The sequence below is a fragment of the Furipterus horrens genome, unplaced genomic scaffold (genome assembly GCF_987537825.1).
Source record: "Furipterus horrens unplaced genomic scaffold, mFurHor1.1.pri manual_scaffold_10, whole genome shotgun sequence".
In the NCBI taxonomy this organism is placed as follows: domain Eukaryota; kingdom Metazoa; phylum Chordata; class Mammalia; order Chiroptera; family Furipteridae; genus Furipterus; species Furipterus horrens.
This window is the reverse complement of record NW_028327180.1, coordinates 24,881,420-24,894,899: the sequence shown is the minus strand read 5'-3', so window position 1 is coordinate 24,894,899 and position 13,480 is coordinate 24,881,420. Positions and strand designations below refer to the sequence as shown.

The 13,480-nt window shown below is 39.9% G+C and overlaps 1 protein-coding gene across 1 annotated transcript in view; it reads right to left on the bottom strand.

Annotated features, from left to right (window-relative positions):
• The window catches only part of SPMIP2 (sperm microtubule inner protein 2), an 85,502-nt gene that overhangs the window by 22,203 nt on the left and 49,819 nt on the right, over positions 1–13,480 (bottom strand). Inside the window, exon 2 of the mRNA XM_090290163.1 lies at positions 9,949–10,221. Within this exon, the coding sequence (XP_090146289.1) occupies positions 9,949–10,221 (273 nt within the window). The remainder of the gene's footprint in view (positions 1–9,948; positions 10,222–13,480) is intronic.

The window sequence follows — 13,480 nt, the reverse complement described above, 5'->3', positions numbered from 1 at the left end:
ATATATATATATATCTTACACCCTCTGGTGTACATTGAAATTATCCATTATCATTGAACAAGTGACCTCTATATGCTGCCTCCTTGTCCCCAGGAAGTAGCCAATGGAGGGCACATCTTATGCATTAACATGGGGAATAGAGGTGTCAGACTGATATCGCAAAGGGTTTTGTTTGTAATCATTTCTAAGTTTTCCATACTGGGGTTGGTGACAATGACATGGATTATCAAATGCATTTCACTTCAGTTTTGGAGTGCACTTTTTGCTTACACTGATATGGGATGCTATATTCACGCAAACTAGCAAAATCATAATTTCAACAATCTAGTACTTTTTAAAAAATCTTCCCTCTATTTCTTTTTTTGCCTTCAAGCTTTGGTTTAGAATGACTTTTCTGATCACGTGCTTCAGTTACTTGTTTTAGAAAAGCAGATCTATGTACAAGTCATCTACTCAGGGATAAAGACCTGAAGCCTTGATCACTTCTCTTTAATGTTCATGTAAAGAATAAACAAATGACAAATGGGATTTTAATGTGAGGTTGTGCCACTATTTCACAAAAAGTTTGAAAAATTACCATCTGTATATAATGGAAAGATCATGGTATAATTTTTTTCTTCAATTGATTTCTGACACATCCATTCCCTGAAAATTGACCTTATCAATTGACTTATAAGTAATTTTATTATTAGCCTCTAGACAAATTGTTTGGGATTTAGACAGTCTTCTTTGATCTCCATTCACATTTTTAATAATCAAAAATTATATCTCCTTAATCTGTACTTTTCTTAGAGATAAAATAATAGACCTCCCCCTCCATTTCTCCTATGATATCAGTGTATAATATCATAAAACTTTGGTTATCTAAAATAAGCTGGTCCTTCTCTTTTGCAATATATTAATAAAATTTATTATTTATTTGGAGAGTCATGCTAATTGTGGTGTTAGATATAGTGAAATTCAGAATCAAAAATATCACTTTCCACTGGTCAGTTGTTTAAGAGTAAATAAATAACTGATTCAAAAATGAATTCAACATCTTCATAGAAACAGGTAACAACAATTGGTATATTCTCTATATTAAGGAAATTTATGAAACTCTTTTACAGTAATGTGAAGGTTTTCAACTAGCAAAAATAATCATATCTCAAAATTGTCTATTTCCTATAAGCCATTTTTCGAAAAGTCTAGGCATTAATAAAAGAGAAATATCTGCCAACTACATTCAGATATTGTGACTTAGACACAATTTCTGAATGACTTAAAAATTGTTAAAGTTGACTTAAATTAATTGCAGACATTTGAGGTGCATTCTAGTTAACAATTAAATTCATTGCTTAATACTTCACTTTTAATCTCAAACCTCCTCTAGTCTAGTACTGACATACTTAGGACATTTTTTTTTGTGATTGATCACTGAGGAATCCTTTTGCTTTGCTGCCATGCTTGACTCAAGATGCTTTATTTAACATAGCCAGTCACCTTCCTTACTAGAAAGTACCACTTTCCCTCTATATAACTATGAGGTCTTTCTCTCCAGCAGAATAAATACAATGGCAATGCATTTTAAGAACGCATAGCATAGACACTAGGTTTTCTCTTCACCAATCCGCTCCTTGGTAACACAGAGTTCTTAGTACCAAACATTTGAGTGGAAAATCCCCTAAGGCTACCTTTTCTTATGGTAATAGATTTTTCCTTCCCTTGCCTCAATTTGCAAAATATTACTGTTAACCCCTTAGGTGTCTCTCTTCCCACAGCCTGTCAGAAGCATTCTCTTTGTTGTGGCTGGATCACCAAGTTGCATAATGTTGTCCATTCTAGACTTGAACTATTGTAGGGAGCAAGGGGGCATAAAGGCCTTTGTGTAAATGGAGCATTTAAAGTATTCACTTGATATTCAGAGCAGGAGGAGAAACAAAACAATTCTTTCTGAAAAATGTCAGTGTTTAAGGCATGGACTCTGTGATGCATTTTTCTTATTAAAAAGCAAAAAGTGAACAATGCAGAGACTCATACTTCATTTTATGACACATTGTATATGGGCACCAATATGAATTATATTCTGGTCTCTCTCTCTTTTTTTAACTGCAGTGTTTTTTAATAATTTGAAAACATACATCAACTTTCAGCAAATAGACTAAACATTGGGTTTTGTAAGTTTGTTGCTGGTGGCCCCAGTATCTGTTTTTTGTGGAGCATACAAATAATGAGCAACATATTCCATCCTGTTTCTAATGTGCTTATAATAATATAATTCAAAAATTTATAAAGGCAGGAAAATAGAGTATATGCAGAGAGTAATGATCCTAGATCCCATTTTTGGAAACTTAGTACACTAGATACTATGCTAAGTGCTTTACACACAGTCCATTTAACAATCCTCTAAGGTATTACTATTATCCCTGTGGTAGACAGAATTCTAGGGTGACCGCCTCCCCTCAACCCACGGCCAAGATTCTCACCCCTCGGTGTACACACTCTCTCCCAGGCATTCGACCAAATACTAATCTAGCTACTGCTGTGAAGGGATTTTGCGGCTGTAATTAAGATCCCAAATCAGTCGACTTTAAGAAAGGGAGATTATCCTCGGTGGGCCTGGGCTCTTACAGGCAAATGGGATTTCAAGCATTAGAGGGATTTGACAGGAGCGAGATTTTCTGTTGCTGCCTGTGAAGATAGAGAAGGCGGAGTAGTAAAGAAGTGGGCGGCTTCTAGATACTGAGAAGGGCCCCTGGCTAACAGCCAGCAAAGGAACGGCATCATCCATCCTACAACCAGGAAGAACTGAAATCTGCCACAATCACATGAACTTGGAAGAGACGCCTAGCCTCAGATGAAATCACAGCCATAGCTGAGACCTTGGTTTTAGCCTTGTGAAGACCTGAGCAGAGAACCTGGCCATGCCTTCCCAGGACTTCTGACCTATAGAAATGGGAGCAAATAAATGGGTGTTGCTTTAAGCTGCTAATTTTGTGATAATTTGCTATGCCCCAAAGAAAACCAATACAATCCCCATTTTATATATAGGAGAACTGAGACATTTAAAAAAAACAGTAGGCAGACTAGCACGCAAAGAGAGGGGAAAATGAAGTTTTTCAACTGGCAACTTCCACTTATACGTCATACTGTATTCCATTTTTCATTAAGGCCACAAACAAAGACTTACCCTGAAAAGCATTATGAATGCTAAGTTGCCTCAATTATTCTGAGAGAAGGCAAATATCTATTATTTTCTCCCTGTACCACTCCAGGAACAATAATGTTTTCCTTATTCATATATTTTTATGAATTATTATTATTCATAATAGTATTCCTGTAATTTAAGATGCAGTAGGATTTCCTTTTAAAGCAAGACTAGAGCTCATTCTATTGGGAATTGTTAGGATTTGGAATGAGTAACCAATCATTCTGTTATGAGCCGTTTATTCAGAGTCGGTTGCTGATCCCTGCCAGAGTCTGAAATCTGAGCAGTGCCTACTATTCAAGCTACAGAAAAGCTACACAACAGCTCCCCAAGTCTCTATTTGTGCTCGGTGTAGTTTCTGAAATACAATCCCGTGCCTGTTTTGCAACTGTTCTCACCCTTGGAGTTTTCTAATATATCGGCACTATTGTTAATTCAAAGGTTAGAAAATGGGCTTGCTTCTCCCAAGCTAATTGTCCAGTTAGTTTCAAAAACACAGAACTACACTAGGGGTGGTAGTTTAGGCATTGTGAACAGTGATAGTAAAAGTGTCAGTAAAAAAAATTAAGTCATAAATAATTTTCAAACAACTATTGAATAAGCTAGGAGTAGAATAGTTCTGATCTAATGCTCACTTAAAAATTCATTTCTCCCCTTCTGTAACCTGGTCTCTCAACAAAGACACTGTATGAGAAAAGAAGCAATCTCAGTCTCTGTCTCCCATATTATGGATAATCATCTATGCCTTTCTAAGCACCAGGAGGTGTGGAGTTGAGGCTGTCAGTTCAAGGTCAAATAAAACAGACCTCAGACCTCAAGTTGCTTGAAGCTGTTGGGAATGTGGCTGGGATTGTGCCGTCTAATCGCTAACAATAGTTGCACTAAAAACTTTAACAACACACAAAATAACTTCCCTATGAATTCTTCCCCAGCTGAAGGAATTCACATGAATTCCTACAGCACTTATTTCAGTGCCATTTTCTTTGTGCCCAGATACATAGCAGGAATGATGATGTAGCAGGGGACCTCTTATATTTAATAAATTGTTTCCATTTTGCTCCATTAAGATTGCTTGATTTCCTAGGTTCAGTCCTGGGAAAAGAATGGGGATCTCCAGATTGCTAGTCTTATTTGCTACACATTCTATAAATTTTTGACAACACAGCTAAGGTATTCTGGGAGTGCTGTATATGAATAGTTGGGAAAAACTATAAACTTAAATTTTTTATGGCTTTAGAATTTCTCCTAAAAATCTTTAAAAGCCAGGATAAATGCCAGATTTAGAAAACAGATGTTCTGGTATTTTAGCCACCTGTGCTTAGGATATTCAATCACACCCAAGTTTCAGAATTCTTTGACAGTACATTTAGAGGAGGCTGGCTATGGGGTCAAACCACAGGTTTGTTAGAACCCGTTCTAATTTATACAGTCTTCTCTTAGCTTTGAATCTCCCTATCAGCATCAAATAATATTTGTTGAAAACCTGTGGCATATGCTTAATTACTAACTTTAAGAATTATAATTTTTTAGGATGATATTTATATTTAAATACAGACTCAAGGTGTTATGTTGAGCCCTACAAATGTTAGTAACTACCATGGTGTATTTTTAGCTTTCCTTAACTAAGGAATAAAATCACCCACTGGGTTCTAAATTACATTGAGTTCCTTTTCCTTCTTTCTTTTTCATGTTTCTACACCCTAACAAAAGGTATGACAATTAATATGTCTTTTTTTCCAGTTCACCAATAATTATCTATAAAGTAACCTCAACAAGAGAGAGAAAGCTCTTTGTTTCATCGAGGAGCTGTGTTGCCCTGTGGAATGTGGAGGTGGCAGCATCCCTAGCTACCCACAGAGGTGCTTCCCTTTGCAAACACATTATTCTTCGTGGGGCTGCTTTGAACACAGTGCAGGGAGCACACATCAGTGACATATGCCTCCCTTGCCATTTGCATGATCTGTTAGAGAAAGGAAGCAGCAAACATAAAATTTATTCACAGAAGTTCAGAAACCAGTAACGAGTAGAACTTTATAAGAAAATTACTTCCTTCTATTTATTTGAGGAATCTGATAGAGCCAAATTTTCTAAAATGGGAACAATATAACATCTGTGGATACAGAGGTTAATAGTGTTAATATATTATTTTCAAGAATAAGGAGGGTTTTTTGGCTTCTTTAGCCCATGTGTCTCCTCCCCCACACATGGTCAGCATGTGGCACTCCCTTACTGAAGGCTTCCCGTGGTATCAGAAAATGCATGCACAGCACTTCAGGATGAAAGGTGCTAATGTAATTATTTATATATTAAACCACAAACCGTTAGGATGCCAATAACTCTAAGAAGTATGAAGTGAGAAATAAACACACGCCCATCTGGGGAAGAATAGCAACAATCCAAAGACATGCCTGATCCTAGAAAAGCTATTTTTTATTTTGCTTGTATAACTCGGTTGAAAAAGGAAGCTTTATTGTCTTTTAAATTTTTCTGTATTGATTAGACTATCTGAAGACTAGGGGTGTGAGACTCAATACTGGTGTCTGTGATTCATCCAAATGAACCCAAAAGTAAATGAGAGATTTGGGGTAAAAGACACCCAGGAATTCTGAAATATGTGATCAGTGGTCTACACTAATCAACTCCACACTGGAAATATTTCTTTTTTTCTAGGTGAATTTGAAAATTTTCCTAGACACTGTTGTGTGAAGGTGAACAGTTTGGGAGAATGCACAGGGTCAGGCTGGGACAAGGAAAGAATGTGGTAGGACCTCTATTTTTTTTTTCCATAATGCCAAAGTTTTCATTTGATCTTTATTTTTGAAACACTATAAAGTATTTGTTAAAAATTTCAAAAACAACTATTACTAAGATACATCTTATTATATCAAATACGTGGATGATAGCTACTAGTAATTCATTTTAATATTATAAATGAAGTGCAGTGTGTGCAAAGAAGGCAGAATGGGAGGAGAAAATTGGGGAACCCTGAAGAAAGGATGCATACCTTACAAGAGAAGGAAACTGGAATTGACCCCAGCCAGATCCCGCCTTAAAGAAAAATGATAGCAGAACATTCTGGCTTCCATTTCTGTCATTCACCTCATACACACTGCACTCCCTCTAAGTCCTGAATTCACAGCCTGAGTTGAATTCCTGGCTCCACCACTTACCAGCTGTGTGGCCTCAGGCAAGGAACCTCACCTGCCAATACCTCAGTTTCCTCATCTGTAAAATGTAAATAATCGGAGTACCTCCCTCACACAATAAATACTCAGTCAATGGGGGCTCTTTTTATGTTTACTTTCTCTAACTAAACCACAGTGAGAAAAATTTCCGCTGAAACAACCAATTGTGGGTCCATTTATTCGACAGCCTTCAAGAAACTCCACATCTCACCAGAAGTGTGTTCAAATGGCCATAAATCTGTCACAAACAAGCTCTCTGTGTGTTATAATAATAGAACTTGTGCCCGATTGTGAGGCAGAATTTTCAAAGCCTCAAAGATTTTACTTTTATTATATTATAAAGATATTTATAGGTTCCCATAGTTCTCCTTATTACCTTCTGTAGATTTTTCAAGTTGTTATACTGTAGGATGATAAAGTGGTTATATAAATATATGTTATGATTAATGGACTTCATGTTTTCTTGGGCTCACACCTATGAAGAGTTAGCCATCAAGTCCAGTACAACGTGGTTTCTGTGGGCAAATCACAAGACTTAAATCATTTGGTCGCAAGATCAGAGGGCAGGAGCAGAAGATGGGCGTGGTGAGGAAGCCAGCGGGTACTGTCCAGGTTTTGATGAAAGAAGGGCCAGCGAAGAGGAGCTGTGCCCAGCAAAGCAGCAGTCAGAATTGTCCTCAATCTACCATGAGGTTGAAACCAAAGGAATTGTTTCAATGGTTTCCACATATTCTTCCAGAAACAACACATAGAGTTTGGCAGAGACCAAATCCGTTTTTAAAAAGAATGTACTGCTCTTAAATCTGAGATAATAACAAAAGCAGTGATGTTTGCTGGCTTATATCCACATACATCACTATGGCCCTGTAACCCACATACGAGTGAATAGGAAATAGCTAAACACAAAAAGATCCAGAAGAGAAACCTGATATTGTGATTTTTACTGACCTTTGCAATGTGGGGAAATTTTTCACGTGTCACTCAACCTGGAAGTTATTATCTTTCTACCAAAATCCAGATGATCTACGGGGCCCCTCCTAGTGCCCCAAAGAGGAGAGACCATCCCAGGTAGGAAGCAGCTGCCCCCGGCCTTCTCCATTTGCCTGAGCTTCCTTAACTGCCGGCCTCGTGAAAACCCAGAGCAGTAAATTAGGAAGAGCAGCTGTGCAGGCTATAAGCATCTACTAGATAAAGGTTTGTGCTCAAAATCAAGGTTCCAGCAATTGCAGCGAGAGACCCTGAGACATCTCTGAATTTAGCCTGAAACCAAATGCCATCTTGACCGAGACTATTAAGGATAAGGACAGTGGAGGGTGTGATGGAGGTCCACTAATGACAGGGAACCAGAGAGAGAACAAGACGTGGACCGAGACATTTCATTAACTTATATCACAGGAGGGAATGTACCAGCTCCTCTCATATATTTCTTGTTATTAGGAGTTTGTTTTTATGCATGGAGTGTGTGTGTGTGTGTGTGTGTATCGGCTCAAATGTCAATTCATACCAGGTCTGACATGAAGTAGCCATGTGAAGCACTGGATTGATAAGGAATCCTAGTGTGACACTAGACTGAAGCACGAATGTTGCTGTCTGCCTTGGATCTAAAGGGGAAGTCATATGTGGGGTACCGAGACCCCTAGCAGTCTTGATGACAATACCTAGGCCTTCACATCAGAAAATTATATCTGGTTCTTTGCTAATATGTATAGTCATTCTCAGTGAATCTTTTTGCTCGCCTTGTAAAGTTCTAAGTCCAAGAAACCCTTTAAGATATTTTTTGAGACTGTTACCCGAGACAGGTAAATCCTTGAAAACAATTACTATGAAAATGCCAGGGCCAAGAAAGTGCGGGGATAAGAAGCAAGAGCCCTTACAGCTTGTGTCAAACCAGACCAGCTTCTGTGTGTGCCAGGAGTTGGGAAAGAAAATCATCGTATGGCTCACACTCAGTCCCACAGGTGACCAGAGGACAGGACCACCAGGCAGAGTGGTGACTTAAAGCCGCCTGTGAAATGCAAATGAAAGAAATGGGATAAATACCCTCCTAGAAGGCGAAGTTGTGGCCGATGTCCCTTTTGGTTTCAAAGACCCTTCATTTGAGCAGACAAATGTGTTCTTAAGCTAAAGATGAAGGAAGAGAAGCTATACACACTCAAGATGGGCAGACCCATTGAGGACTGTGTACCCAAGCAGGGCATTGGCCAAAGAGAAGCCACAAGGAAACAGAAGTTCTGGACTCCCATCAAACCAGCTGCCTTTCTCTGGGGCTGTACTCTCCTTGCTGGTGGCCGGTTTTGATATTTAATTAAATTTCTGATCTTCATCTTTAGTGCCTAAGTGGAACAGGACACAGTTGAAGAACCTGAGCACTAAGTGACACTAACCACAACCACAATGTTCAGAGCTGAAATTTAGATGTCAACCACATGCAACACATCATGCTTAGTGCTTTCCTTGTGTTCTCATATTTAACCCTCACAACATGATAATAATGCTAAACACATAGAGTGCTTGATGTAGGCCAGGCACTGTTCCCAGCACTTTGCAAATAGTGACTTGTTTAATGTTTACAGTAGCCTAATAAGTAAACACCAAGATTTGTTATGAAGAAACAGAAGCCCAGAGGTTAAGGAACTTGCCTAACACCACTCAACAGCTAGTAGGTGGCAGAACTAGAAAAGGAGTTCAGAGATTTTAGGAAGTGGGCCCTCTAAACTCTGCCCTGTGGAAGAGGAGGGAGCAGAGACACAGAGCCGTGAATTCACAGCCTGAGGTCACAGAGCCAAACCTACCTCCAACTTGGGATTTGAACCCAGATCTGTCCGGTGTCAGAGACTGAGCTCCCAGTCAGTGCCCTGTGCTGTTGTACAGGTGGGGCCAGAACGAGGCTTTTCCTTTTGTCAACCTTTCCCATAGGAGGCCATATTGTATTGCCTTAAGATTCAAGGAAATTCAGTTATTGCCAAATTGATACAGATTCCATTTTCAGATAATGCAAAGGCCTGCCTGGAAAAAAGATCGAGTTTTCAGATTTTACTTCTAAAATCACCTGTGCTGTCTTCCTTTACAGAGTTGACTGTATGGGCTCATCCAGGATCCACATCACCCAGAGCAATAAGACAGAGTTTCTGAGGACCCTCTGAATTACCTGACTCAGAGGCACTACCCACACGGTGGATTTTAGAGATCTCGGACTCCTTGATTAGCTCTGTGAATGCTGTCCACCCAGCGCAGCCTGCTTTTACAACACCCACTCACAGAACAGTTGCTGGGAGGGGACAGTGTGTGTGAATGTCGCAGCATAAATGTGAATCTGAACACATCCCAAGCCAGACACCAATGCTTGCTCGTTACCCATGACCTCGCTTTCTTCACACCTCTCCTCTCACGGATTGGGGGGCCTACACGGGAAGGGTGGTAGCAAGTAAATTTCTCCACACATTTTTCTGCAAAACTCAAATGCCATTATTTCTCCATGGCAGACCAAGAACATGATATTTCTTTTGGAAGCAAACTCAGGAAGAATCCAAATCAGACAACAGTATGCTATGAAGAACAGAAATTTAAGAGCAATACCTTGATGTGAAAGCCACTCTCAAGCCTTGTTTTGTTGATAAAATTATACTCCGGTATTCCCCAGCCAACTCCACCAACATACTCATGTTTATATTTTGCTGGTAAGCATACGTGTGAGGCGGGCCTCCACAAATATCTGAGATCTCCCGTTTTCTCCAATGCCGGGCGCTTCTCTCCTATATACGAGATGTGCTGTGGAATTTTAGGTAGATGATCCTTTCTGTAATCTGGACCTTCAAAAACCAGAAAAAAATACTTCAAAAAATCTCCACACTTTATTCAAAGATGTTTTTGTTACTTAATTTATTTATTTTAATCCTCACCCAAGGATATTAATTTCTTTTTTTTCTTTTTTTTTTTTTTTTTTGGTGGGGAGAAGGGAGAAAGATCAAGTCAGAGAAACATTGTTCACTCCTGTATGCGCCCTGACTGGGGATTGAACCCAAAACCCAGGTATGTGCCCTGACCTAGGATTGAACATGCAACCTTTTTGGTGTATGGGATGACCCTCCAACTGACTGAGCCACACAGCCAGAGCAAAAATACCTTTCTTAGCTAATAATTACATGGCATTTGCTATGTTCTAGGTGCTATCATAGGCCTTTTATATATGTTAATTCAATCAATCTTTAAAATAACCAAATGAGATAAGTAATATACTTTCCCCAGCTTGTCGGTGGGGAAACGAGGCACAGAAAGGTTGGTTACTTGTCCAGAGTTACAGCTAACAAGCTCCTGATTCCCTGACAGGCCGTCCCACAAACTGAGCCTATAATTGCCCCACTGATCTACTCTGTTTATATTCAGCTTAATACAGATATATTTTATACATTAAAAATCTTCATTCATGTCACATGTGCAGGATGTAGGCCTTCAGACATGGGGGTGTTTATGTAGATAGATAAAATATGAAATTAGAATTAGAAAATCTCCCAAATATATCAGAAGCAGTTGGAAAATGGAGAAGACTGTCAGGTGATAAGGACAGTTTATAACAGGTGACAATCAAAGCAAGGGCATTTAATACATATTGGTATTTTGAGTGTAAGACATCAAACAAGAAGTAATCAATGAATTGTGAAGGGAGTGAAACAAGCAAAAATAAGACAAGGTCTGGGGAAAGATCACTGAAATAAACTTGATATTGAAAGTTAGTGATGTGAAAACATAAAAGGGAGCGAAGACATTTAAGAAGAATGGTACTGACTAAAAATAGTCAGTGAGATGCTATAGACCACAGGAAGAACTAAATTCCCGTTATCAAAACTGACTGAAGACCTCAGAGTCAGAAACTTCTGCGGTCAGGCTCTCTGTCACCTGGTCCCTCCTGGCCCTGTGGATCAGGGAGCTCAGTATTTGCAGAGAGCACGGATGCATAGGGCTCTGACCAGGTGCTGCAATAGAGTGACAAGTCTGTGCTTGGAAAAGTAATCTAAGCTTTCCAAGGAAGTTGAAAACATGAGAAATTGCTCTTCAAACACATGACTTTGGCAGATGTTTTCACAGCTTCCTAATCTTCATTGCTCCCCATGCTGCATTGAGTATTTGCTGTGGCTAATTTCCCTCGATGAATACATCGTGGCTTCAATCTTCTTTGCCTCAGGTTTTCACTTGCGTATAATTACTTTGGTAAAGTATAGAATGGCCAGAGCGTGAAAATCGGTTTTCTCTCTCAATATGACGGGTTTTGAGGTCTTACCTACAAAACTATCTTAAGGAAATTTTTAAATCTTCTCTAAACAGGATGAAATACAGAAAAAACTGTTAGTCTTAATGGAACTTCAGTGTATGTTTAGGCCAGTGTTTTTCCAACTGTTTCATCAAAAGCTGCTCCTATGAGTGCACCTAAAAATATATGTGGGGGGTTAGGGGGTGGCTGAGGGTGCTGCATAGTCAAATATATCTGAGAACGCTGTTTGCTACATTCATCTGTTAGATATTCCCAGAATATGAAAGTATATTAAAAGTTTTGAGAAATCCCATGGTAAATAAATCTGTTTACATTTATGTAATCCACAGCTTTTCAAATATTTAAACATGTCACATTTTTCTCTATTGAGTCATGGGGTCACGTGTGTGAATCTTTGAGACTCCAACAGATTTGGGGAAATATTGATCCTGTGTGTAATGTTTCCGTTAATGTTAAAATTTTTGCATTTGCCGCATTCTACTACAAATGTTAGAGCAGATATGCATCTGTAGTTAGTTCCTTGGTTAGCCCACTCTGTGGACCGCAATGCATTTTTCAAGAGAGCCATTGCTTGACAGCTGAGTTAAAAGCACTGAGCTTTCCTGTAGTGAAATCTACATGTGCTCTGCAAACCAAGTGTGCGCGTCGGGGGTAGGGGTTTGGGGGGCTCCAGCCAAAGATCTCCATGGCTGTAGTCAAACCCCTGGACTTTTCTATACCATCATTTCTGCATCTGCACTTTAGAAATAGAGCGGTGCACTGAGCGCGATGCAGGAGACCCTTGGGGAGCCCTGGCCACGCAGCTGACTCAGGCACCTGCCTGCGCGGCAGAGGCAGCTGGACGCCGTAGGCTGAGGGCCACGCACCCTTTCACAGCGGATCTATAGCCAGCCCAGCGTTACCTAACCAAAAGATTCACATATCACCACCCAACCAGCGACACGCAGAAGTGTGGTTTGCCGTGGGAGTTTGGCTTTAAATGGCCCATTGCTCCTCTCCCAAACCTCATCCTCCAGAGCCTAGACTCTATGCTGGCTCTGATTCCCTGCTTAAAAGTGAAACTTCCAAGTCACCTTCAGTCTACGTTCTCCCTATTTTTCCTTTAACAGTTATCTCTATTCAACTACTGTTGTTACATCCCCTAGTGTGTTCCTAAGTTTTGGGGTTTTTTTCCATACTATGGCAACTATTCTTGGATCTTTAATCCTCTTCCCAAAAACTCGAGCCCTCATTTTGCCAACAATGAAGCTGGCAGCTCCTGGGTTAACCAAACCCTCACCTGCCTGTCTTCTTTGGAGTTCTCTTTCATGTCCAAGGGCCAGCTCTAGTGGGATTGTCTGCAGCTGTAATGCTTAAGTAGAACTGCCCAGCGTGGCTCAATCTGTCCGCCAGGATGGCTGGGAAGGAGACGTGCTTCCGTTAAAACGGGCTCCAGGTTTCACGGTTCCACCTCCTCCTATCTTCCTGCCCGGGAAAGACTGCAATTTCAAGGACGGTAGGAAGATCTTACTTCCCCTCTCCCCCAGGTGCGTGCCCGACGTCGCTTGCCCATTTGTGTCTGAAATTCTAAAGTTACCGTTAAGGATGTGGTTTTGAAGGTAAACTGCTTTGGGTTCAAAGGCTGGCTTTGTCTTGTGTTGGCTTTGTGACTCAGGGGAAAATTATCCAGCCTCTGAATTTTAGGTTCCTCCTTTATAAAGTGAGAAAATTGATGCCTATCTTGCAGCTTTGTGGGAAGGAAAGGAGAGAAGCAATTTTATTTAAAGAAGTGCTTGGCTGAGAACCTGGCACATGATATACAGCTAATATTAGTAGTATTATATTTTCCCCTTTCCTGTTGGT